This window comes from Aspergillus lentulus (assembly GCF_001445615.1).
Source record: "Aspergillus lentulus DNA, contig: Alt12, strain: IFM 54703, whole genome shotgun sequence".
NCBI lineage: Eukaryota > Fungi > Ascomycota > Eurotiomycetes > Eurotiales > Aspergillaceae > Aspergillus > Aspergillus lentulus.
In genome coordinates, this window is record NW_028322115.1 from 2,103,971 (window position 1) to 2,130,031 (window position 26,061).

At 49.8% G+C, this 26,061-nt stretch overlaps 8 protein-coding genes across 8 annotated transcripts; 4 read left to right on the plus strand and 4 right to left on the minus strand.

Annotated features, from left to right (window-relative positions):
• Positions 1–608: 608 nt before the first annotated feature.
• On the plus strand, positions 609–2,099 carry ALT_6618 (pheromone receptor; the record flags this gene model as incomplete). Its single annotated transcript, XM_033558128.2, has 3 exons — positions 609–1,170; positions 1,223–1,706; positions 1,769–2,099. 3 exons carry the CDS (start codon positions 609–611, stop codon positions 2,097–2,099), a joined length of 1,377 nt encoding a protein of 458 aa, XP_033414019.2.
• A 634-nt stretch (positions 2,100–2,733) lies between these two features.
• ALT_6619 (single-stranded DNA-binding protein) lies at positions 2,734–3,378 on the minus strand (the record flags this gene model as incomplete). Its single annotated transcript, XM_033558129.1, has 3 exons — positions 2,734–2,801; positions 2,870–2,958; positions 3,086–3,378. 3 exons carry the CDS (start codon positions 3,376–3,378, stop codon positions 2,734–2,736), a joined length of 450 nt encoding a protein of 149 aa, XP_033414020.1.
• A 2,136-nt stretch (positions 3,379–5,514) lies between these two features.
• ALT_6620 (uncharacterized protein) lies at positions 5,515–11,958 on the plus strand (the record flags this gene model as incomplete). Its single annotated transcript, XM_089600103.1, has 7 exons — positions 5,515–5,544; positions 5,607–5,715; positions 5,854–5,983; positions 6,041–6,089; positions 6,140–6,527; positions 6,581–9,194; positions 10,815–11,958. 7 exons carry the CDS (start codon positions 5,515–5,517, stop codon positions 11,956–11,958), a joined length of 4,464 nt encoding a protein of 1,487 aa, XP_089455565.1.
• A 613-nt stretch (positions 11,959–12,571) lies between these two features.
• ALT_6621 (AP-2 complex subunit mu) lies at positions 12,572–14,023 on the plus strand (the record flags this gene model as incomplete). The annotated part of the gene is made up of 3 exons (XM_033558132.1): positions 12,572–12,908; positions 12,957–13,950; positions 14,017–14,023. The coding sequence occupies 3 exons, from the start codon at positions 12,572–12,574 to the stop codon at positions 14,021–14,023; spliced, it is 1,338 nt and encodes a 445-aa protein (XP_033414023.1).
• Positions 14,024–14,589: 566 nt separating this feature from the next.
• Positions 14,590–15,423, minus strand: ALT_6622 (uncharacterized protein; the record flags this gene model as incomplete). Its single annotated transcript, XM_033558133.2, has 1 exon — positions 14,590–15,423. The coding sequence occupies one exon, from the start codon at positions 15,421–15,423 to the stop codon at positions 14,590–14,592; it is 834 nt and encodes a 277-aa protein (XP_033414024.2).
• A 3,841-nt stretch (positions 15,424–19,264) lies between these two features.
• Positions 19,265–19,672, plus strand: ALT_6623 (uncharacterized protein; the record flags this gene model as incomplete). Its single annotated transcript, XM_033558134.2, has 2 exons — positions 19,265–19,284; positions 19,348–19,672. 2 exons carry the CDS (start codon positions 19,265–19,267, stop codon positions 19,670–19,672), a joined length of 345 nt encoding a protein of 114 aa, XP_033414025.2.
• A 700-nt stretch (positions 19,673–20,372) lies between these two features.
• Positions 20,373–22,495, minus strand: ALT_6624 (FHA domain-containing serine/threonine-protein kinase; the record flags this gene model as incomplete). The annotated part of the gene is made up of 5 exons (XM_033558135.2): positions 20,373–21,324; positions 21,373–21,666; positions 21,715–21,761; positions 21,811–22,107; positions 22,157–22,495. The coding sequence occupies 5 exons, from the start codon at positions 22,493–22,495 to the stop codon at positions 20,373–20,375; spliced, it is 1,929 nt and encodes a 642-aa protein (XP_033414026.2).
• A 441-nt stretch (positions 22,496–22,936) lies between these two features.
• Positions 22,937–24,930, minus strand: ALT_6625 (putative C2H2 finger and ankyrin domain protein; the record flags this gene model as incomplete). Its single annotated transcript, XM_033558136.2, has 2 exons — positions 22,937–24,816; positions 24,879–24,930. 2 exons carry the CDS (start codon positions 24,928–24,930, stop codon positions 22,937–22,939), a joined length of 1,932 nt encoding a protein of 643 aa, XP_033414027.2.
• Positions 24,931–26,061: the final 1,131 nt, after the last annotated feature.

Sequence of the window (26,061 nt, forward strand, 5' to 3'; positions counted from 1 at the left end):
GTGACTCTTCCACCCATCACCACCTCAGAAAGAGGCTGGAAATCCCATTCTGTCTGACTTTGTCTTCACCATTCTTTATTCAAGTCGAACTTCTCAATAGTCGGGTGATGACTTTCCTCAGGTCGCAGTGGATCTCCAGACGTAAGCCCACCCGGCACCGTCCTGGATGAAATCATTGACTGAATTACTTGCTCTCACTCCCTATATGCGTCAAACACGTTTGCTTTTTTCTTCACTTCTCTGCTCATTGCTGTCTATTCGCATGTTCTCCACCTGCTGAGATCTTCTGAAATGACTGTCTCAACAGAGAGGGGGAGTAGAGGGCTCGCGCAATCTACACTCAGTCTTCGCTTGGGATCTTCGTGCTCAATAAGACATACGACTGTTCCTCCTGTCTCCGGTTGCTTCTCCCCCCGTGTACCTCCTCAGATGCGACTTGTGATCTCCTTCTTTTAACTGAGCGGTGCTGGCTCATTGCTCCTGCCATTCGAACCTCAAGAAACTCACCGTCGACTCGATCCGCAGAAGGAACATCTGTGCACGACGTCGGCGCCTCCATCAGAATCTTCACGTCAAAGCGTGTTCGTCTCTAGAAGACAGTTTCCCTGATGGACTCAGCTACAACAGGACGTAGCCCGCAGGCTGTGGTCCTCCCTGTGCTATCCTCCATTGCAGTTGTTGTCAGTATTCCTCCGATCATCTTACATTGGAAGAACCGTAATTTCCCCGCCACTGCCCTCATTAGCTGGTTTCTTATCAGCAACACCTTTAACATTATCAATGCACTTATCTGGCCAACGGACGATGTCGATTCATGGTGGGATGGTCAGGGTCTGTGTGATGTCGAGACCAAGGTGATGATAGCGAGCTATGTTGGCATACCGGGGACTCTGGTCTCTATCTTCCGAAGCTTGGCCTCTGTGCTCGACACCAGACGCGCTATGCTCGTCCCCAGCACCAGCCAACGTTGGCGTAACCGTCTGATGGATATTTCATTCTGTGTGATCATCCCAGTGATCGCAATGAGTACACATATCCTCTACCAAAGGAGCCGATACCTAATCCTCACTATTTCAGGGTGCGTCAACAACTTTGATCAAAGCTGGATGAGCCTTGTGCTAGCGTTCATCTGGCCTCCTATAATCTGCCTTCTGGCTGCTTTCTATTGCGGTATGAATAAGGCACCGTCGTTCTTCTCTGCTCATGACTGACGACCACACAGGGTTAACCCTCTATCGCCTTCACAAATATCGGAGCCAATTTGGGGACATACTCAACTCCGCCAACAGCCATCTCAACAAGTCCAGATTCCTGCGTCTATTCTTCCTTGCGTGCGTCATGCTTTGGACGATTCTGCCCATTCAGGCTTACGTTGTCTATCGCAATCTTATGTACAATTTGCCCTGGCATCCATACTCATGGAGCCGCCTCCATGGCCCACACTCACCATGGAGCACCATCCTCAAGATTCCAATGCATGGCGAAGTCTTCTTTGACCGCTGGATTTCTGTAGCAGCGGGATACGTGCTCTTCATCCTTTTCGGATGCTGCAACGATGCTTTGAGATTGTACCAATCCGCTCTTTGCCTCTTGGGCTTGAAAAAGTGTCTTTCTGGGTTGCGCACTTTGTCGCAAGGCACCTCGGCATCTTTTACAGCGAGCCGTGCGAAATTGCTATCCTCTAGGAAGCAATCGTCTTCAACTGGGTAAGGGCTATCTTCTGTCATAACCGACAAATGATTAATCCTTCATGCTAATACAGTCCCAGAACAACGACCGACTCTACCACGAGCGGGACGACCACCTCCAGCCACGAGGATATTGAAAAGGGTTCCGCGCCCCGACAAGAGGGTTCTTCTACAAAAAGATCGCACTGGGTTACGCTACCAAGGTGTCTCTTGAGCGGCACCTTCCTTTCAACCCGGGAAACAGCGACCTCTGACCCAACCTTTTCGGTTCCAGTCACCACAGTATCCACTAACGCCTGGGCCGGTACGAGCCGGAGCCGTGGTAGTAGTGACTTCACACATGCCCCAGCCGGACCGGATGCTATTCGCGTGAAGCAAGTGATTAGTCAAGAGAGTGAGCTGCAGGTGTAAGCTCACCGGCTAGTGGCACAAGTCCTCAGATTCACAGTCACCCGAAACATTGAATGTGTGACATGCATGGGTTTCGCAAATGGATAATTCATAAGGGTGCCTTGCGGTGTTCACAAATTATTCTGACGTGGACATCCGATGGGAAAGTCTTCCACTTCTGACTGACAATGTGTTCCATTTCTTGTCATATCGACTAGAGCAGATACACCATAATATATTTCCTTTCTGAGTTTCCTTTGACCCTCCAACCTTGAGTCATACATCAACATACAGTGTAATCCTTTCCTTCCAATCTCCATAAATCGCACTCAATACCGGCAAAATCAGGCGATATCAGAGGATGGGGATTCGTAGTAACATTGTCTCATGGAAGAACACTCTATAGATCAAGAGAAAAAGAAGCCATCTTAAGAGCGGACGGTCAAAGTAGTGTCATTCAAGGGTATACTGGTACAGCACAGCAATTACAATACATGCAAGTCAAAGGGAGCGGCGGCCAACACTCGGCTTCACCGACAAAGCGGAGATGTCAGACAAAATCCCTAACAGAGCGATCTACCCCAACAGGAAACAGGAATCAGAAAGCCTCTCCCACAGATCATTCTCTTCTATCCCCACTTGTCCTCTAAGCCGATTATTGGGAAGAAGTTTCAGAACCAGTAGCGTCGGGGTTGTAAGGGCGTTTGAGGACCTCGAGCGTCCCTGGTCACGGTATGCATTAGTATGGATTCTTCTCAGATGGAGATGCATGAATGGGGTAGCTGGCTTACGTTGCACAATGCTCAGGGCAGACTGTCTCTTGCCATCTGCGTCTTCGTACGAACGCATGGTGGCATCGCCCTCAACGTACACAAGGGTTCTGGTAGAACAAGAAACGATCAGCATCAGACTTCAACTGCTCTAAGTCTGCAGCCATGACCCAATGATGCGATGGGTACACAGGTCAGACAGATAGAGCTGCAAGCATGATAAGCGGGAATACTCACCCCTTCGGCAGGCTGAGAATGAAATCCCGCTGCGAGCCCTCTGGCTGGAAGCTCGAGACGCGGAACCAGCTGGTCTGACGATTATCCCCTTTGCCATAGGTTGTACCAACCGCATACTTGATGACGTCTTGACCGGTTGAGGTGGCGTGCAGCTCGGGCTCGGCAGCGAGACGGCCAGTGATGATCATGCGAGCGATCGAGCGCGGCGAGGAGGTGCTGAAAGAGCGTGCGGAGAGAGCTGCGCCGGAAGACGCGCGCAGGAAGGGGCGAAGTGACGAGGTGAAGGCAGACATGTCGGTCTGAATGGATGAATATATGTTAATTTTGAGCTTGAGATAGTATTGAATAAATAGGCACGTCGAGGAAGGATGAAAACTTGTAACCTTGTAGGTGCTGATGATGGTCGATAGTGGTCCTCTCCCGGCTCCGCGATGATGCGCGCGGTGACAGTCACGTGATATTTACAGGGGAGGTACTGAATACGGAGCTGTTTACGTCTATTGGATACCTTACCTCTGGTACAATCGCTTCAAAATATTTACTTTGAGCAAGAACTTGCTTCTTATACACTAATTTATTGGATTTTAATTGATCTCTGGGATCTATATGGAGCAACAATGTTTTTAGAATCCGAATTTGTCCGCTTAATCTTCTGCCATGGAGCATTGCATCGTTCCTCCATAGGTGCCCACCAGAATACTCGGTTACGAAGACTGGACAGGCCAAAAGGGATATCCTACGCGGAAGTAGTTCAATGAGCCCAAACATAGTGGTTTCTGACTCCACTGTGAGATGTCAAATGCAGGACATTGCCAGCGCCTTTTCGCGAACGGAACTTCGAAGGAGTACGTGCAACTGCGGTTGTCCAAGTGCAAGCTATTCCAGTATCTAGCCCTTCAGCTTCCGCCCTTTCGAACTCCTTTCTGCATCGACCGTGCGTCCCACTATTGTCACCCTGCTGCGAACCTTGGAAGTTTTTATTCATATCGATTTCTCTGCATTGCCTGGCGTTTTCAACCTCAGAGAGCCAATTGTCGCAAACCCCCTGCGGTGGAAACAATGGATAAATCGGCTAAGCACATTCAAAAAATAACTAACTCGGAAATTAAAGACGATTCCAACGAACAATCAGAAGATAAAGCGGCGGAATGCCCACTTCTCAATGGGCAGTCCCGGCGCCTAGGAAAGCCGAGAGATCAGACCTGTCATTCCATGCAGCAGATCAGCCTACTGTCCTAAACTAATGAAGGCTAATGATGCTAGCCTGATCAACAGAGATGACGACCATAGCAAGGCCCACTCTGGACGCGAAGTTTATCTAATCGGTTTGGGTCCTCGCTAAGAAGGAACTGACCAGTGTGAAACACTTCAGCTTGACTTGCCAATGGCTTCATGCGTACCTCTCTACTGCATCCAACATCAAATCCGATATGACTGCTCATTGTGTCATTTGCTGCGCGAGTCATTTCGCATTGTTGTTGGGACTCGGATTCTGATTACTTATTCTACTCTTGACTGTCCAAATCAACCTGTCATACCGCCTGAAATATGAAATTAACGCCACAGCTATTATCATTTGTACTGATAGCAGGCCATGTTGGCGTTGACTCCCTTGAACAATTATCCAATGATTGTCGTTATAAATACACCTATAGCCGACCCCTCTATTGCCCAAGGGACAGGAATTCGAGACCCCTTCCTTGCAGATTACCTTAACCTTCTTTCACAGTTCAGATCATGCAGCAAAATCCTGGAATGACTGTGTGCAAGAAGCCCATTACTTGACCGCTGGTAAGAACATACCTCATAGGGGTACGTGGCTCACTGTGGCTCTCTGATCGTTAGTTTTTGTCGCTTTTGCGAGATACTGATCGTAGATCCCTGCCTAGAAAATACTATTGTCATGCATGGCCTCCGGCGATGCAATTATTTACTTTTCCTTAATTTCCCAATCAGTGGAGGAACTCACTTTTTCGATGCGCCTAGTCTGCCGTCCGTCTCTCGTTTGCATGATTCGGTGTGCCGACTGGGAGTTTATCCCTACAAAATATTATTGCCAGCTCTCTGAGCGCCTGGGCCATAAGGATGCTCCTTTTCACTTTCCGGTTGGTCACGCCGAAGAAGCGCGTATGATGTATATCAGTACATATATGTCTGGAAAGACTTAGATCTCCTTTCGTCTCCCAGCTTGTTCGAAGATTGACAGTCACGTTTCCCTCAAAGTAAAAGCGCAGCTTTGGCACCGATTAATGTTGTTCTTGACTGTCATTGTCCACGGTGAACTTACGGGCCAAAGTATGTGAACAACAATAGGAAACATCTGTCGACACTATCTCAGAAGTACTTGTCAGCGCCACCGGCCTTCTAAGTTCGGCAACCGTCTCTGTCGGTTGCGCTTAAATCATTACAAAGTCACCCTCGCAGTCAACATGAGATTGCTACCTCTCCTTGCTTTGGTTGTCTGCATTATATCTAGATTGTCTGTTTCTGCAGCATCGATACCGCATGTTGGTCGCGATAGAATCCAGCCAGTTGGTGCTCTAGAAGCGCGAGAGGAATCGCCAAATACGACGATATCAGGGGATCAAGCTCCAAGCGCTTCAGCGACGAGCGCAGTAAACCATGCGACAGTAAGACTGAACTCTACAACCACATCGAATACCACCGCACCGGCATCAACGACTATCTTGTCGCTCAACACATCGACTATTTCTGAAAGCGGGTGCATCCTCCCTCATTGGAACATTCTAAAAGCTAACCATGAAAAGATGGAACAGTCACGCCTGCGCCTGGCGTCCTTCCGCTTGAGCCCCGGGTGACTCCAGCGTTTGGGGTTGGTGGCTTTATCCTTATAGCTACGGGAGCCATTCTTGCACTGATTGGAATACGCAATCTATGGTACCATCAGAATCCCGCCTGTAAAAGAGTCCTCTGAGCTAACATATTTTGACCCAGGGTTCAAGTTTTCTTATCTGCCGCCTTTCTTACAAGCCTAGGAGTCACGGTAAGCCAATCGCCTGGCAAGCATAATCATACTGTATACTGACGAATCAGGTCTTGATTGTATATGTAATGAATCCTCCTGTGCGCGTGGCGGTTCAAGGAGCATATCTCGTGGCAATTTTCTTCACAGGAGTGACCTTTGGAGCGCTTTCCATTGTGTTCAAGGAATTGACCGAAGGGCTTGGGTGCCTCCTGGGAGGGTTCTGTGTGAGCATGTGGCTTCTTTGCTTGAGGCCGGGGGCCCTTCTCACGGACACAAACGCCAAAGCTGGGTTCATCGGCGCGATCTCCGTCACATTTTACGCCTTGTCGTTCAGTCACCATACGCGTCCTTATGGGCTGATAGTGTCGGCTGCTGTTTCCGGAGGTACGGCTGTTGCCCTTGGAATCGACTGCTACAGCCGGGCTGGACTGAAAGAGTTCTGGCTCTATATATGGGGTAAGTGCGGCTTATGTTGGTCTCATTCACAGTCTTACTCACTGTTCATGAAGATCTCAACGAAGATGTATTCCCGCTGGGCACTGGAACCTACCCAATCACTCGCAATATTCGGGTAGAGCTTGCCGTCACAGTGATTGTTGCTATCTTAGGTGTTGTGTCGCAGCTCAGACTGTGGAAAGTGATCAGAGAGAAGCGAAGCAAGGAGGAAGCAGCCAAGAAAGAGGAAGAGAAGAGGAAAGAAGAGGCCGAAGCCGAAGTCGCCCGCAGGCTCGAGGAGAATAACATGAGAGAAAGACAAGCATGGGAAGCTCAATACGCGGACGTGGAAGCAAAGCTCATGCCGGAGCTTGGAGACGGCGCTCAATGTGCTGCTGATAAGGAGGATCTTGAGAAGGGTGACGTGGCGGACGTCAACAGCATTTCCGGTTCATCGCAGGTCTCTTATCGCTGCTCTGACTGTAGAAAACAGGAGGGCAGTGAGGCTTCATTCTCCGAGGTGACTCAGGCTACGGGAAATACTGAAGTGGAGAGACATGGAGACACGACTGAGAAGACAACTGACGGCCCACACCCATTGCCATTCAAGGTCTTTGACGGGGCGGCCGCGGCGAGACTGATGGATGATAAGGAATCTGATGTCACTGCTATGGCTGGCTCAGACACCGCGACGGTACGCTCGAAGCGCTTCTCCGGAATGACACTCTGGAAGAGAATGTCTATACAAAGCAGCCTGAGACCTGCACCATCACAAGAAGCCCTCGCGCATATTGATGACGAGTCGTCGATGTCTGGAGAAAGCGCTGTGGATGAGAGCAGTGATAGACGCTCGGGCTCATATTATCATGGCGTTGAAATTGAATCGCGCGAAGATGAGGTCGAGGCTCGCTCGGAGCCTGAAATAGCAGTGCAAGAAGCTGCCGTTCCCTCTGATAGGCGTAACAGCAACGTGGAAGTCGGAATAGGTGAAAGTATCGATGGTGAAGAAGAATGCCTTGACATTCAGGAATCGGTTCTTGTGCAAGGAACAGATGCTCACGGAGAGGAGGGAGGCTTGCACAATGTAGAAGGAAGAGATACTGCTACGAACGGCAAGCTACAGAAGCTCTTGACATCAGAGGCTGAAGACGTTGGCCAGAACGAAAGTCATCCAACTGATGACGCAGGGGAAAGTTTGCAAGGATTTGAGCCTCGGCCTGATAATCGGCCGGATAGCAAGAAGACAGAGAACGAACAGTCGACAACGCAAGCTGATGGAGTATGTGTACCGTTGCCTTCTCGAGCCGATCCAGAGGCCGAAGAGGTCTCTGAGGGAGCACAAAGACAGTCCTTAGAGACCTCCAAAGATCTACAAACAAACGCCACAGCCGAGACTGGAGACTGCAAAGACAGTCATTCAATTGAAGAACATACGACTAGCCGCTCGGAGGAGCAGAACGTTCAAATGCCAGTGGAACATACCTCATTGAAAACGCCACCATGCACAGGTGTCCAATCCGAGAGGCAGCGATCCTGGCCGTCGCATTCCAAACGAAAGAGTAAAAGAAAAATGGAAAAGCCCAAACTAGACGCAAAAACTGTGAAACATCTTCCGGAGCGGACATCGAGGGTAGTCCAGACCTATCGCACGAACGAATGGGCCAAGCATCTCTGTGATGCAGAGATTCCCGAGCCAGAACCTATCGAGTCTATCGCAAAGGAAGCAGCGGAAAGCCCTATAGAGGTTGAAGAGGCTCCTGCTCCTGTCAATGTCGAGGAGCTGTTGCAAACACCTCTCACAGCGCAGCCACCTGCTGCCAACTTGCGTGCCAGCACCGGAAAAGAACAGCACAGCCCAATCGACAGTCAGCAAATATCTAATGACTACAGGTTGCGAACCACTTCGACTACCAGTCCACACAGAGTTGGAGAAGCTCAACCAGTGGGCAGGTCTTCTGGAGAATCTTCCACAATCGTCTTATCGTCCAACAGTCCTCTCCAAAGCGCGGTGTTCTACGGTGCCGGGCATAATGCTTTCCCAGGCGCATCCACACCTTTACTGACTGGACAACCTCAAGGGGACCCTGAGCTCACCAAACCGAGGTGGAAAGGGCCGCCCCCGCTCCTTGCAGTACGAGAGGATATGATGCGAAGTCGGGTGTCGTCTACTTGCCTCAGCCTTGATCCGTGGGCGTCGCGGAAGAGCCCTAGGCAGTCAAGCCCTAGACCGTCCGTTGCATTGGACACTTCGGCCCAGAGTTCCCCGACAACTTCATTTCCGGAATCAGGGGATGACGTCCCTCTCTCTCGTCGCCGTGCAATGCTGCATCAACAAAAAGTCCAGAGTCCGCACACAAGCATGCCAGTCTCAGCGCCGAAATGGAGTCAACCGAGCGTATCGAGGCCCGGAAACGCTCAAGCGGTCATGGCCGCGTGGAGAGAATCTATTCGGGAAAACTTGAATGACAAACGCAATCCCTTGGCGAAGCAGGATCTACCAATCAGTGGGACAAGCTTTGGCCCTCACACTTCGCTTTCTTTTGGGGTTCCGGGGCGGAATTCCTCATCCTTGCAAGCCAATTTCGACAGGGCAATTGCCGAGGGGATGCAGCGTGGGGATATGAGTGACTTGCATCGGGAAGCCATGCGACGCATGCAAGCCAGAGCGAATCAAAGCATGAATGGGCGGTAACACAGCACTTGCACACAGATAGACTGATAGAGATGATCCCGGATATTCCGGGGTAAGGTTACGCCCTTGGCTACTCCGTACAGACGCGCAGTCCAGACCTGATGTTTCAGCTTTACACATGTTTTACGGGAACAAGTTTGATGTCTGTGGTAAATAGATGATGTTTAGTTTCAAGACAATGGTTCTGACGACCTATGTTCCTTAGAAAGCGTCTCGTTAAATCAATTCTACAAATCAAGCTGGGAGATAGTTACGCAAGAAAGACCCATTGTTCGGATGGCCTAGTGCATCCTGGACGATCCGGACGCCTCACTATCAAAAACTTTGATCCACTGGGCTGTTTTTTAGACTGATTTGTACTAATCCTTGGGTACTTATGACATAGTTAGGCAAGGAATAGTCGATCTGGCCGAGCCATCCGGCAGACAAATATAGCACCAAATCCAGGGGCTTAGGGCAGGGGAGAGTCCGTGATGGTGATAAATTCCCAAATCAATCTTTTCCCTTGTTAAGTTCTACTCCATGGGGTAGACTAGATAGAGCCAAACATGACTGCTGTATGAAAAACTGCAAGCCTGTGACAATGTGCCTCCTATTCCAATCCTGAGACGTTTGAAAGATATGAACTGCATGACAGAATGCAGGTAATGAAACATCCAATCCACGTCCACATTTTCAATTCAAAGGATTCATAACCAATGATACGAAGTCGTAAGCGTGGATTTCCTGAGGTACAAAGTACCTCATAGCGTCACACCCTTGAAGCTCTCTTTATACAGGAGAGACACTAAGTTTTCTTGGAGATGGGGGAAAGAGAATTGAGGCGACTCTTGGGCCTTACTTGGGCTATTGGATCGTCTTGGTCATTATTGACTATCCACCTTTACTCTTAATTTGCGTCCTATATCTATCAATTGTCGCGTCTTTGCTTGTTCTCTTCTCTACCTTTCTTTTCTCTTCCCTTTTTCCCTTCCTTTTCCTGCCTGTGCAGCCTTGTTGGCAAGACCTCTATTATTGAGACGGAGACCTGCTTGCTACAAACCATTGAGAAACGTACATAGAGAAGTTCGAACCAAATCAAACCAATCCATCTCTTCTCAGTGACTCTCGCACTTGACCACCATCGTCCTGAGCACCAATTCAAACATCATCAGACATCGACATCGAGGGACCACCGCGTCGATGTCATTGTGCTCTGCTCGGGCCTTCCATGTCCCCTGCCTCGCCCCTTTCTGAGTCTCGTCCGCCAATCACAGCCTCGTCTGCTGCACACCACCGCCTGCCTCTTTTCTCCTCTCCACCACCATCATCATCCCTATTACTACTATCATTATTGCTCCTACTAGCGATAGTAGTGGTAATATCCTGGCCTCCCCCTGAGCCATTGCGACGACCATTTCGTCCGCTCCTCTATCCCTGTCCTCCGGTGGCTCAGTCCTTGTTCCCAAAACGGCGTCTTCAACGACCTGGGAACACTCGCACGTACTATCATCGCCCGAGGCTGAAGAGACTTCCAATACTTGCCTCCACCGCCATCACACCCACCGATCACTCGAGCCCGACCGTCGTGCCTCATCATACTTATCACAGTTTACTGAATATCCGGCCCGAAATAGCTTGAAGAAACCCGCCCTCCGGCAAAAACAACTCCAAAAACGCGCACATTCATTGCTCACCACTACCATACTCCGACCCCCCGCGGTCCGACTCGCGAACCCAGTCAATTACGTACCCCGAATTACCCCCGTCACTGTCCCGCATCCGCTGCAGATCTCCGACGAGCACCTGCCTCTGGAAGCGCACCGAGACGCGTATCCGCTTCTGACCATCCCAGAACGACGCCGCAGTCGATTGTCACAATCTCCAACCAGCTTGGTAGTAGAGCGCAGTCAAGGCGAGGCCGAGAGTGGACGCTCCAGCATCGCAGTGCCTCGAGGGCAGAGGCGCAGTGGCACATTCGATCGCCATTCCGCTGTGCAGGAGATGTCCGAACAGGCGGAACACAGCAACAATGGTTTTCAAGAGGGAAAAGACCTCAGGTCGCCCGAACGGGCCCATCTAGCCCAGGATACACTTGCTGATCGGCAGGGATCGTTGGGTCCGCTGCATGGGGATCGTCCGCGCCATATACCGTCACAAATTTCCCTGCGTTCACAGTCGCAAATTGCCTCGATTCCATCAAACACAGGTGCGCCACCGACCGGCGGCGAGGCTGAAGTCGCGGAGGAGTTGGCATGGGGCCCCGCGCATCCTTGCTACCCTCATGTCAATCCACATGTTCCCATCGGGTCGCAAGAGTATCTCACAACTAGAATTATTCGAATACGACGCGATTGGATGGTGAAGGGGGATCTGGCGCCGACGTTCTCGAACCTCTATCCTGAGATTCTGGACCCATTACTACCGGAACAGGAGTTTCGGCGGGTGATTGCGACGGTGAACGAGGAACTCATCAAGGCGTTTGATCCGTTCAGTTTCCGTAATCTGCTTGATGGCGCACTGGGTCTGGTCACAGGTTGGTTGTGGGAAGATATCGGTGCCCCTGGTATCAAGAGCCATCTGAAACGAGTGGAAGATTGGCTTGACAAATGGAATCGCGAGGTCGGCGCGAAGGATGGGGTACATATATGGAGTCTGCGACGGACGGCATACATGTCTTTGGACATCCAAATCCCGGATCCCAAGGTTGGCATCATCCACAGCGAGGGTGTGTCCCTGCCGGGAACAAGACCAAACAGTGGCGTTGGGCTTGGATTCTAAGCTACAACACGTCAGGTATACTGTCATCGGGGACCTTGCCTTCTTTCTCTTTTCCTCTTACTTTAATACCTTTTTACCCCTTTTTAATTCTTTATACCCCTGAAACGGCCGTTGTGCGTGATATCTAGCGGATTTGGAAGCGAATTCGGAATACTGGACTTTTTACTTGTTGGATCTTGTCATCTTCATGATACCACGTCCGCAATTTCAGACTTGTTTCTCTAGACAATATCTGTTGCAGAGGACATGCCGAGCTGTTCATATGCATGCCGTCATTTGTGTCCAAGCTATCTGCTGTACCTGTGACTCTTTGTACTTAGGATCTTGAACTTAAGCTGCTAAATTATATGCAGCAACCGTCAACTGAGCATCACATTTTAAGTAAATACTACTAAAATTGTGAGACTTGGCAGTAATTTTGTGAAATGGTTGACTTGATTGATAGCATTTGCTTAGTAGAAATGTTCTGGACTAAACTGACCGACTTCCCCACCTGCGGCCCCAATTTATCCTGAGAGCTTCTCTGGCAAGATCCCCAATTTCATCCCTCCCTTCTTCTAGGGCACCCATTCCGACGCCCTCCTTTCCCCCTTCCAGTGACCCCAGATTCAAAATGCTCTCCGGCATTCTCGTCTTCAACCAAAAGGGCGAGAACCTCATCTTCCGCGCCTTTCGCAATGACTGCCGTCCGCGCCTGGCCGACATCTTCCGCATCCAAGTCATTTCCAACCCCCAAGTGCGCTCGCCCATCCTGACGCTGGGATCGACGACGTTCAGCCATGTCAAGCACGAGAATATCTATCTGGTAGCGGTTACCAAGAGTAATGCGAATGCAGCATTGGTGTTTGAGTTTCTATACCGGCTGGTGTTGTTGGGAAAGAGCTACTTTGGGAAGTTTGATGAGGAGGCCGTCAAGAATAACTTTGTTTTGATTTATGAGTTGCTGGATGGTGAGTAGTGCCCATTCAACTGGACGGAGTAGAGGATAACCATTCCAGAAATCCTCGACTTTGGTTATCCGCAAAACACCGACCCGGACACGCTCAAGATGTACATCACAACGGAGGGCGTCAAGTCCGCCATCGTCAACAACCCGACCGACTCGAGCCGGATTACAATGCAAGCAACCGGCGCGCTCTCGTGGCGCCGCGCAGACGTCAAGTACCGCAAGAACGAAGCCTTCGTGGACGTAATCGAGGACGTGAACCTGCTCATGTCCGCGACGGGCACCGTGCTCCGCGCCGACGTCACCGGCCAGATCGTCATGCGCGCCTACCTCTCGGGCACCCCGGAGTGCAAGTTCGGGCTGAACGACCGCCTCCTCCTCGACGGCGACAGCGGCGGGCCCGGCGGCGCAGGCTCGTCCTCATCCTCGCACGCCCCCTCCGGCAGCAAAGCGACCCGCGCCGCCGCTGGCTCCGTCACGCTGGAAGACTGCCAGTTCCACCAGTGCGTGAAACTGGGCCGCTTCGACGCGGACCGGATCATCTCGTTTGTGCCGCCGGACGGCGAGTTCGAACTGATGCGGTACCGCGCCACGGAGAACGTCAATCTCCCCTTCAAGGTGCACCCGATCGTGCGCGAGGTCGGCACCACCAAGGTCGAGTACAGCGTTGCCATCAAGGCGAACTACAGCTCGAAGCTGTTCGCGACGAATGTCGTCATCCGCATCCCGACGCCGCTGAACACGGCCAAGACGACAGAGCGGACGAGCCAGGGGCGCGCCAAGTACGAGCCCGAGCATAACAATATCGTCTGGAAGATTGCGCGGTTCTCCGGCGGCAGCGAGTACGTGCTTACGGCAGAGGCGACGCTGACGAGCATGACGAACCAGAAGGCGTGGAGCCGGCCGCCGCTGAGTCTGTCGTTTAGTCTGTTGATGTTTACCAGTAGTGGGTTGCTGGTGCGGTATCTCAAGGTGTTTGAGAAGAGCAACTATAGTAGTGTCAAGTGGGTGCGGTATATGACTCGTGCGGGCAGTTATGAAATCAGGTACGTCCCTCCCGTGGCGTCCGCTCTTTATATGCTACTCTGAGAGCGTGACTAACGAACCTGCAGATTCTAGTGCATCCTCTGCATTCCCGTCATCTTCGCTACGATCATTGAGCTGGGTGTTTGGCGTTCGGATCATTTCATCACTACCATCAGCATTTCCTGTATTATTTAGTTCAAGTCCTACAAATACAATAATAGACTTTCTGTATAAAACGAGTCATTTCCGGAGCATTCCGAGAACAACACATTATGCTGTGAGTTTGGACAAAGAACGCACTGCATAAAGAACAAAGAAAGATCACAAGTTCTGATTGAACACGGAATGACATCAGATGATGATACAGAAATGTTAGACAGAGAGTATTATACATCGGCACAAATATATAGACAAGATAGATCAGAGTCCAAAGCCGGCAGACAATTCGCGACGGCGATTGCATATAAGATAACCAAACACCGAAGAACCGGAAAGAATAATAAATAATACAAACCACTGCCGTAAACACAGGTATGGTCGAAAGTAGAGTTGAACGGAGGTCGTAAAAATACATAGCACTTGAGATAAAGGAAAGGTATGTCCATGAATCAGGTATCAAGTTCAGTCGTGGGAGAAGTCATGGGCGAGAAAGAGTGCAGCTACAGCCAACTCTCATCGATTCGACCGCGGACCATCCGCCGTCCGCGTCGCAAGCCCACGTCCCCCTCTCCAATGAGCGCCTCCCACCTGCGCCCAATGCTATCCTGATCCCTGCCGAGTTGGCGCGCGCACTCGTCCCAGTCGCGCTTGGAGAGCTGGAATTTTTCTAAGACAACCTCCACCAGTTGTCGGTCATCTTCTGAGGTCCACGAATCTGGTCCTGTTTCTTCAATGGATGGTAGTGCTGCGTCGGGATCAAACTGCGACTGCGAGGAGGGAGACGGCGAGGGCGGCAGCGGTGCGCGCACCTCGTCGCAAAGCTCTTGCTGTCGTCGCTGCGCAGGAGAGTGCGGTGATTGTGTGGTCGGTGGTGAATTCAGAGAATAAAAGTCTGATTGGGATAGGCCCAGAGGGAGATCGTAGGGGACGTAGCGACGACGTTTTGGGGTGGAGAATCGAGCGCGTGGAGTGTGGTCTTCTGAGTCCGCGTCGCTGTCGGCTTCGTAGCTGGCGCGCGTGCACTTGTTTGCGCCGCGAGAGGGTTTTGGTGATGGTTTAGGAGAGGAAGGTCGAGTGCGTGTTTGTGTCTTTGGCTTTCGCGGCCGGGTGGAGGAGGTTGTGGATGTCGAAGATGCGAGGTGGAATGGACTCTGAAGACGGTCTGGTTTGGCTCGTCGCGAAGACGGTGCGGGAGAGCCACTTAGAAGAGACTGAAGGGCGCGACAGGTTCCTAATAATCCATTGCTTGATGGAAAGAAGTCGTTGTCGGACGGGGGAGGCGTCGAGAAGAGGCGGTTAGGTGTGAAGCGCGACCGGGTTGAGGAGCGTCGCATGTCGCAAGGAAGCGCAGAAGGGAGCAACATAGTTGCAAGGTTAGATATCAAATGTAACAAGCAACACAGAATGAAGGATTGTATGGATCGATCGGATAGTCGTGGTGTTGAATGAAGGGAATGGCTTTGTGTGCGCGCGCCAGAGGAATGCGCCAGGCGCGAAGTGTTTTGCGCCGGGGGAGGTCCAGTCGGCAGTAAAACGCGATAGGAAAATAAAAATGAGTGGATGATAGATTTCAAAATGAGCGCTGTTGAATGGAATAGTTTCCGAGATATGCGATTGACTTGGTGGATGGAATAATGATGGAGGAGGGGGGGAGATGTGGGAGGTAAGGTGGAAACAATAATAATGTAGCGATAATAATTTAAAATTTGGGGGGGGGTGAGGGAGCCTGGTGGATAGTGGGAGGGACACCGGCAGTCACTGTCACAGTCACTGTCACAGAGTGGAGTTCCGCAAGCGGCGATAAGCTAAATATGAATCAAATATGGAGGGAATGTAGATATCAGATACGCTGTGGATACTTAAAGAACATTTTTAGAATGATGAACAAAGAAGTGTCTGCAGAACCGTCAAGCACTTTCTTTGCATTTGCAGGATTAATTGAAAGATGGGGCACTGTCTGAAAGGACAAAGGCTCCGAGACCTCTCTCTGTGTTCCTTTCCTCTTGGTTCGCTTTCTGTTCCTCGATGTCTATCTCCTCGATAGGAGGGAAACCCCCGTCTTATTACCCTCGTTCTGCTCGAATTGATGGTGCCTTGACCAGATTCATGAACTACTTATCCCCCTCTGTCTGATCTACAGTCCCTGTCTACATACACTGTGATTTTCATAGACTCCAGCTGAGACACGAGGGGAGAGGGATGAAAGTTCGACCTTGCATCATAGTCCCCAGCAACAAGCCACAACTTCAATTGACAATGGTCATCCGGTGACACGCCATGAAGTCATTGCTTTCTGGACTGAGCTACTCGGAAGGATCGGGTGAGCATTGCATGTGCAGCTGCATGTCCATGTTCGTTGACATTCCATAAGCTTGTCATAAGATGAGTTTACGGACCAAGACAGTCATCAATACCCCTTCCAGACAGGTCTCAAAATCAGTGAAATCACATTAAATAGAAGTTCGACCAGGGAGAAGAACTCTGTCACTGAATGCCCTGGTTCGGAGTCTCAGGGAACACTTGTCCCTCCATTCTTTCCCTCTAGGATAGCATCCTGCGGTTCATCCCAATGCTCTCCAGCAGCAGTAATAAAGACCAGCTTAAATCCTGTAGAGTTGCTTAATTCTCTCAACTCATCCATCGTCCACCAGTCGTCGTTCTCTCCCAATTCCGGTACACATATACGGAAGTCATCATCCATGACAACCGCGAAATTTCCTGATCAGGTAATATTACAGACACGACGCGAGACGCGTCGATGCGCGTTCAGTTCGCGTCTTCGCGTCGACCAATCAGAACAACACTGATACCTCAGGCTACACGCACATTGTGCTCGACGCCTGAAGATCACTGCCACGATTCCACTTCAAGTTAATTAATATGAAGACAAGTGAGCTAATAACGATAGAGAACCTAACACTTCACTACGTGCCGTACGGAGTAGTACCAAAGATAGTCCCTGCCGGACTGCAAGGGTACCGATTCCGAAAACCCTCCTATCGTCCCATCTTATCGGTGGTATCGATAGGGTCCACGATAGTAGCCATCAACGCACCGAAGGTCCCACCCTTGTCCCTTGCTTCTCCGAGACATTCACATTCTTTGCTCGTGGATAAACCTCAATTTAGGAGCTTTGAGACTGATAATGTTCTGATCAGTCATCAAAGCTCCTCTCTGGATGGCGGAGACTTCGCTTTGTCCCTTCAGCCTTGTGTTTCACCAGGTATAGACAGCCAGCCTTTGCTTGACTCAAACTAGAGACACCCTGTCTCTGTTAGGTCAACCTGTATGGGTACCAATGACCTTGCTTGTTCTAACCTGATGCAAAGATATGCTCGTGGCGCTGCCTGATCCTTTGCGGCCACAGTTCATCATCTTGCAGCTTATGGTGCCTTATTCTTGTGGTTGTGGGAGCACACATCATGCTTAGCTTAAGCCACAAGCATAGATCTCTTTGATAACTGGCTGTTGGCACAGCCCGTAACAAAGACAGCAACGACATGCACCTCCGCATGGCGATCCTTGACTTTCTTGACAAAGAGGTTCATGATCCTCGAGGGCCAAGTCTACGAAAGGAGCACAGGGCGTGAAACATCGTTTGCTGCCATCTTCAATGAACAATATTCATCTCTTTACTCATCAAGGACTCCCATCACCAGGCAACCGAGACAGGTCTCAGGGCAGAGCCTAGGGTGACAGCTAAGCGAAGGCGTATCCTCCCGTCGCCCGGACAAACGACGAGTCCCAGCCTTCGGCGGGCTCGACACATGCAAGGGATCTAGATCCAAGTCCTCCAATGGACAATAGTACACCGCATCTCGCCGACAGCTATGATCAACATTCCGCAAGCACGGTGGTGCAAGACATGCAGTGACACCCCGCAGCCCATTGAGTTTTGAATTGGCATATACAAGTGAGCCTACTCAACTGTCATGGCAACATTCGCAACCCTTGAGAGCTGCATTACAGATTTTGATCAATGCGCATCACACTCTGCTATTTGTCGGGTATCATGCTCATATGTGTTTGGTCCACCCGAGTCTCGCTCAAATCATTGTCCCATTTCCAGGGGGTTAATAAGGATAACACCTTCTGACCTGAGGTGGAGATGTTCTAACTGGACATCCCTACTCCAGAAATAGGACTCGGACCAAAATGTCTCAGTCTCCTCCACTGGGATACTATCAAGTGAGTCTAGTAGACCCGAAGGTGCAAGGTAAAGAGCGTTGTGGTCAGGAAACCATTTATATTCCTTTGTATGCCTCTTTATCTGGGCTCGAAATTAGCTGGAAGAGCTGAAATACATCCCAGAGAGCCAAGGCTGCTGGATATAGTGGGTGTACTATCATAATCTTCAACAAAAAGTTGTGCCTGTTTGGCTGTGCAAGTCCGCTTCTAATCCATACTGACCAGCCTACAGAGTATTACACTGCCTATGCTAGACGCTCTTTGTGTTTACCTGGCGGAGAAACCGAGCCTATATATTCTTGAGATGATTGTCTTTCTTCAGGACGGATTCGACGTATCAACAGTACCAGCCAGCATCAAATGGGCCCTTCGACGTGCAGGATGGACGATACAGCATATTGTTATTGTTCTTGCTATTGTCACCACTATCCAGTAACTACCTACTCTGTACTCCATCTCAGGTATAATTGGTTACCGTCGTATTCATTCTCTGTGCATAAGTCCGTTATATCGAGAGCCACTAGATATGAGGGTCTAGCCTGCCCAGTGTTTACAGTTAGTAGACAGTACTTTATGATTTCTAGCTTCAGGTTGCTGAATTTGAAATCTTAAAAGTACTCCAGACTTGAATCTAGCTCTCGAACGCACGTTCAGCTATGACATCACCCATTAAGCGGCCCCCGAGTCGATTTTACTCTTAGAGGTGATGCAGATCAGAAGATGAGTTCAAGTCAATCTACCACACGTCTCATTGGGCAGGCAGCGGCTACAGACCCTACTACTAAGTCGGGCGCCTAGGGGAATACATGCGTATTAAGGCCTTCAAAGAGCCCTCTCGTAAGCTAGTTTAAGAATACTCCGGTACTCCCACATCCTTTGAACAATATCTAATCCAACCAACTATCTTTTGTCAAGAAGGCCCGCATAATGCCATCTAACAAAGATTGTCTGTATGTTGCTTTTTATGAACGTCGAGACAGACCTACCATGCCAGGCAAGGTAGACACGTCAGTTCATCATGCAGGTACTTCAGCGTTGTAGCAATCAAAGACTGATGCTGCCCGAGCTAGACACCACTGGGCCTTGATTGTAGGCCCAAAAGTCGAAGCAGAGGGTAATCTGGGTGTGCGCTACCACGCAAAGGAGAGACCAAAAGCGGGAGGAGGTACTGAATGGTTCTTTGAGGAGAGCGAGTGTTCACCTGCCCCTTCTAGCATGTTGCTTGTTCGTATCATGATTGGAAAGGTAGTGGATGCGAATCTGCTTGTCGGAATTCTGCAGAATACGCCTAATCGGCAGGGCCATCCAGGTTGGAACTGTGTCTTTTGGGTGAAGGAGGCTCTGGAGAAGCTCAAGGTCAATCCCAGCGCTTTAGGCACGAGTGTCGTCAAGTGAGAAACGGCGCGCAGTGAGGCCATGGACTACTGTCAACGGAAGAAAGACCAGCATTGCTTTGATGGCCAGGGCGAATTTAATATGAGACAGTTTCCAACCTATGACTTGATGGAGCGGAAGAAGACCATTGTATGAATCACAAATCGCAAGCCAGGATTGCTTAAACATCTCCAAAGTGTCTTTGACAGATCCGTTCCATCGCATAGTCTGTCCGTCCACATGGGAACGCTCCCTTCTCGAGGTCGAATACGCTTAAGGATTTTGACGGCTGGAAGCGTCGACGACCGATACAGGACGTTGTCAATGAGTGATTTGGATGCGCTCAACGTAGCAGGGCATGGCGAGGGACGCCATTTTCAAGACAATGACATTATAGTTGTATTCACTCAAAGGTAACTCTTGAAGTGAAAGTACGTAGAAGATGAAGATCGACAGCTCATCTTAGGTTGGTTGCGCTGAAGATGCGGATACCAACTTGTATTTCCATCGTTATCAGAGCGCATGGATTGGAATGCCATATCTTTCGAAGATTCAAACCCGTAGTGTGTTTCAGATATTCTTCTGTGATCAATAGTCTAGGAATCTCATCCAGGATACTTCCCTACTTCACCGAGTTTTAAACATCTTTGTCATCCTTTTGGCCTCCCTAACCCCCCTCCTTACTGACAGATTCTCAACATCCGGCGCTGGCCGATCTGAATCAAATCCAATTTCTGACAATGTTCGTGCCATATATCAAATGCTGCCGCTTCCCGGTGATACTATTTCTGACCTCCTCATAGACCTCATTCTCGAGCTCCTCCCAAGTGTTCAGAGCACGTTTCTTTCCTGTTGGGCTATCGTTGATATTCTTCAAGATTGCAGTATTGGCCTTCGAAAAATCCGGGATTATAGATGGGATTGCCCACTCATATTGGCTGAACTGTTCGATTTCACCTCTGAGTACTTCAGATTCCTCTGAAGTTTCCAGGCTTTGCTTGGGGGAATCTACTTTCCTTGCTTCTGAGTCAATCACCGCAATGTCGTTTTCCAGATCATGGAGTTGATGTGGATGGTCGTCTAGTTGGCCGTGTGGCGGTAGGTCAGGGTCAGAGAGTGTCGGAGAGAGGTCTCTGCGTTGTTCAAGCGATGGCGATTCCTTTAATACCGTCTCTTGAGCGACACTTGCCCTTGGAAGAGCTAATTCGGAAAACCCGCTTGGCAAATCCTCTTGGGAATATTGAATCTGAACGACATCTCCGTTCGTCTTGCGGGCTTTAATCAGATCGCGGAGCTCGACCATCAGCGGCTCCTTCGGTGCTCGAGGCTTCCAGTCCCTAATGGACCGCTGGTAGAGCGCTTCAAATGCCTCTTTATGAGCGGGGTTGGTGAACCAACAATGACCCAATGCTTGCTTCACATCCATACGCTTTGTCTCATCGAACAGCAAGAGACGAAGAACAAAGTCTTTTGCCCTCTTGCCAATCTTGTTGCAGGTCAAATTCGCCTCGAGACTGTCGAGGGCAACCTGTTGATTGCCCTGGCTGGCTTTCCGCTCAGGCGATGGAGAGCTGAAAGGCGGCTCCCCAGTCAGCAGCACGGTTGTCACGCAACCTAGGGACCACAGATCTACGGCTTTTGTATAGCCTTGTCGGCTGGATCGAAGGACTTCGCTACGACAAGGTCAGTATATCAAAGTATGGAACCCTAGTTGCACTTACGGAGCACTATAGTCATACGTGCCGATTTTCGTGGACATTCTTTCAATCCGTGGCTGTACCAGCCTCGCACATCCAAAGTCAGTGAGCACCACTCTACTCCCATCTGCCAGGGATGTCATGAGAATATTGTCTGGCTTCAGGTCTCTGTGAACAATATTCTGTTCATGGAGGTAATCCATGGCCATGAGAACCTGTCTCACAATTACGGCAGCTTCAATGTCACCAAGCTTTCCACCTTTGTATTGAATGAACGAAAATAAGTCGCCAGCGGTCACGAGGTCCTGAAAAAGATATCTTTCTTCAGTTAGTGCAGCTTTGGGCCTCATCAAAGGCTCGTCTTACATTGTATTGCTTGATCGGATCACCTTTTCGACTCTAATAATGTTCGGCTTTCATTGTCCGTTAGTGACTTTCTGATGAGAATCGAGTAAAACGTACGTGGCAGAGCCTTGCCAGGATACTGGCTTCCCGGTCATATAGTTCGAGTCTCTCGTGGATTTTCCTTGCGATGTACCCATTGTGTGCGCGCACTGCAACCATGCGATCCGTACCCATCTCAAAGAACCTGGATCTTCGATCGTCAAACTCTTCAATAACCCTATCTTTCAAAGTCCGGAGATCAACGATCTTGCATGCAAATTGCTGACCAGACTTTTTGTTGAACGCCATATGCACCTGCCCATACGCCCCAGATCCTAATTTTCGCTGTGTGACCGTGTACTGATCCTCGAAAACCTACACGCAATTAGCTTGTGTTCAAACTGTAGCAGAAAATAAGGCCCACCCTCATCTCGACTCTCTGTAGCACATCAAAGTGATCCTCTTCTCTGTGACCGTCTCGCCGGTACAACAGGTGGACACTTAGTGACAGTTGCAGAATATCGCCGTCACTCAGGAGAAAGCTGCCATTTCCCTTTCCCATGGGATAGTTGTTCCACGACGTGCCGTTCAGCGATATATCTTGAGCGTATACTAACGGTGCGACTTCGTCGGGATTCTCTTGGTCAAAGATGATGGTGTAGATTCGGAGGTGTCTGTTCGAGATGAATGGATCTTGTACGACGTATTGGCTAATATCCCAATTAGCATTGAAGAATTCGTAGAAAGAGAGTCTCCGTACCATCGCTTCGGGTCTCGACCGACGTATATCTCGTTACTGCTGGATATAGTTAAGGGGTTGCTTGTCGTTCCAGTCTGTGGGTCCACTTCGAGAAGTGTACCGACATAACAGCCTCGACAAGAGGGCTGGTGTCTAGACATTATACAAAGTAGAGATTAGAGTAGTCAGGGAATACAGAGAGGCTGCGCGGGGGGAAGACTATAATTATGCAAGACTAATGATGGCGGTTGGCTTGTCGCTGTCAAGAGGTCTAGAAGTCTTAAGCAGCTCATAGCACCTCACCGTCAGAAGTCAGGTGTTGTGTGCAATAGTACTAAAGTCACAGGTCAAGTCTGCGCGTCGAAAAGTCATCATCCATTACAGCTTCGTTTCTTTCAATTCTATTTCGTACATGACATCAATGTTCGCAAATTGCGATTAACAAGCGTTGGCACATCTCACCGATTACTTTCCCTGCATTCTTCGAATGCGTTCTTCTGCTGCTCTAGCGCGACGCTCTCGCTCCAGTCTCATCCTCATCTCCGGTGTCATTCCCCTCATTTCTTCTTCCCTCTTTTCAGATGCTGTCTTTTCCATCGCTCCTAATGCTCGGCCTCCCGCTTTTCTTGATTCTTGCAGCGAGGCTGCTCTAGCAGCTTCCTCCTTCTTTAACCGCTCTAATTCGGTCTTGCGCCTCTTTGCCTCTTCCTCTTCTGCAGCTTTCCGCTCCCTTTCTGCGCGACTATCAACTTCCTCCTTGGATACCGCCGCTGGGACCTTGGCTGCGTCCCAGTTCCATTTGGACTCTCCCAGTTCATGACGCGCAACGCGGAATGCATCACGGGTAGCTCGGTCACCAGCAAGCTCGAAAGCAGTCCTTCCTTCACCGTTGACAATCGTTGGATCAGCCTCGGCCTTTGTAAGGAGGGCCGAGACTACCGACGGGGAGTTCAAATTTGCTGCGAAATGCAAGGGAGTAGGACAGCGGAAATTTTGCGAAGAATCTGGTGGACGGAACGCGAAAGATGAGGGTATAGAGTTTTTGGAGAGATAGGACATCAAAGCTGGTACTTTGGACCGTCGAATTAGGGCTTGGATCTGCGATGTATGCAACATAGCTTCCTCCTCCTCCTTCGACACTTTGGGCCTTTGCTGCTGCGGCCGTGGTGTTGGAGGCTTGACAGCTTCTGCCCTTTGTTTTGCCTCTGCTGCTGCAAGGGCTGCTTCATCGATCTGGCTTACTTTGACGCGAGTGAGTTCTTTGAAGCATCTCATAAGCTCGTCTTGCGTGGCTCGACGAGTACTGAATGGGAACCCTCTTATTCTGGGATCATTCTGTTTTAGAAATTGACCCTCATACTGACCAAGTAGGATCTTTCGGTTGGTATTGCCGGTCGCTCGGATGAACAGCAGTTGCGCACTATCGATCATCTCCTTCCAGTCTCTCAGGAGCTCTCTGATCTCCTTCTCCAAAGCAGCCTCGTTATACCTTCGAAGGCTGGAACCAGCCGAATGTGCGGCTCCTCGAGCGGCGTCACTAGCAGACTGAGAGCCACCCTGCTTCCGTCTCGTTGTATAGCGGTGGAATGACTTGTGCGCGATGACGCGGGCCTGCCGCTCCTCAACGCCACCTTGTTTGCGATGAATCTCCGGGGCCAGAGAGACCAACATGGCAGCGAAATGGCCACCTCCTATCATGCACATGAAGATATGCGGACTGGGCGTGGTTCCATTCGTTTGTGGTCGTGCATTCGGTCTTTGTGTCGGTAGCGGCGATAGTTGCTTCTTCCGCAACGAATCAACAAGGTGTTTCGGCTCATCTTGTTCGTCATTCGAGAACAGAGCTCTATAGACACCGAGTGATGTGTTGGATGGTAACAGAGAGCTTGAAAACCAGTAAAGAGGGTTCCTGGTTGCCGGCTTCTTGCTTGCTGACTCCTCCGCCTCTTCAGCTGCCTGGGCTATCCTGGCCTGCCTTTTCAGCAAGGCCGAGAGCTGCCCGTCTTCTTCATCGTCTTCCTCCTCTGACGACTCGGAGCCAGATATCGACTCATCCAGATCTCCAACCGCTCTAGCAAATTGTGCCTCATCTAAAGTAGGCTTGCCTCGAGATTGCGCCTTGACGTTGAATCTGTGGTGGTCCGACCGAACGTGCTCCCGTTGTTCTTGTACATTCAAGAAGGAGACTTTGCAAAGTGCGCAAGATGTGGAGGTAGCGATCACCGGGTCTAGCGTCGACGGATCGAGCGGTTCTCTTGAGGGTTCGACAGTATCTCCGACAGCTATGGATTGGTCCTCGCCCTTGGCGGTTAAAGTCGAAAGAAGTTCCTGAGGAAGATCATATACTAATGAGGGTCAGCTATGCGCACACGTAATCTAGGACACGATAAGAAAAGATGATGCTCACCATATAGAGGTCTTTTCAATAACTCTTCCACCAAAGGAGTATCTGCCACCATTGCGTTGTCAGGTGGTTTATCCAAGTATATGTTCGATCGCAGAGTCTCAAAAGCACTGCGGCGAAATGTGTGTCCCTCCAAAGTGATAAGTGCAGGTACCGCCTTCGTGTGGGGCTACCACTGTATTATGAGAACGCAGGCTCCAGGATCATTATTTTAAGAAGATTCCCAATCTTCTTTTTCTGATGGAAGTGTTCTAGAATTTCTCGCTCAGTCATATTATGCTTTGATTACTTGACTCACAAACGAGACTTAGTCATAGTGGCTGGGTAGCGCAGGAGTCGTTACATGTACCTCAAGCGGGGTCCCGATATGGCAATCTTGACCGACCGAGCAAATTGCTATGATCGCGCAATAGCCAGACCATTGTACACATAATAAAACTATGAGTTGAGTAGCCCATGGGAGTACTATACAGGCACCATGGTCCTATGTAGTTGTGATTGGGACACTGGTGGACCCAGGATACTGAATCATTCGACCGTTTCTCCCTTAAAGAGTCGTGCTTGATATATATATATATGAAATTAGTTGCGTGCTCCGTACATCATGTTTGATAGTAAATCATTATATGGCATTATCTGATTCTTTGCGTCAATTATCGGGAGCTGCGTACTTGCAATCTTTCATGAAAAGTCGGACTGCAATCTGATCATCACCATATTGTGTTAACATGTAGTACAGAGATTGTCAAACAACAATTGAAGATCGGTGGATCCCAAGGAAAGCCTCAACTTGCAAGGCTAATAATTACATCATCGAGGATTGCTCAAGATAAGTGATTTTATGGAATATGGAGCAAGTGTTCATTCCTGGTAGCTGCGAGCTTAAACCAGGTTGGATTGGGGTAGCTATTCTGGATATGCTCGCCTCCAAGCCGGAGAATACCAGCGGCTGTCTTAAGCTCCAAGAGTTCATCTTCAGAAATTGACTCCCTTCTTATTGATGGGAGTCATGGAAAAGGTGAGAAATGTCATGCCAAGCGACCCAAGACTTTTTCCGAACTGACTCACGGTTCCGGCCTTCTTCCTCGGAATTAAGCACGAAGGGTTATGTCATTATTCAAATCGCAACAGACAGTATTATAGTTATTTAGTTGGGAAACCTGGACGTTGTTGAGTGGGATAGAGC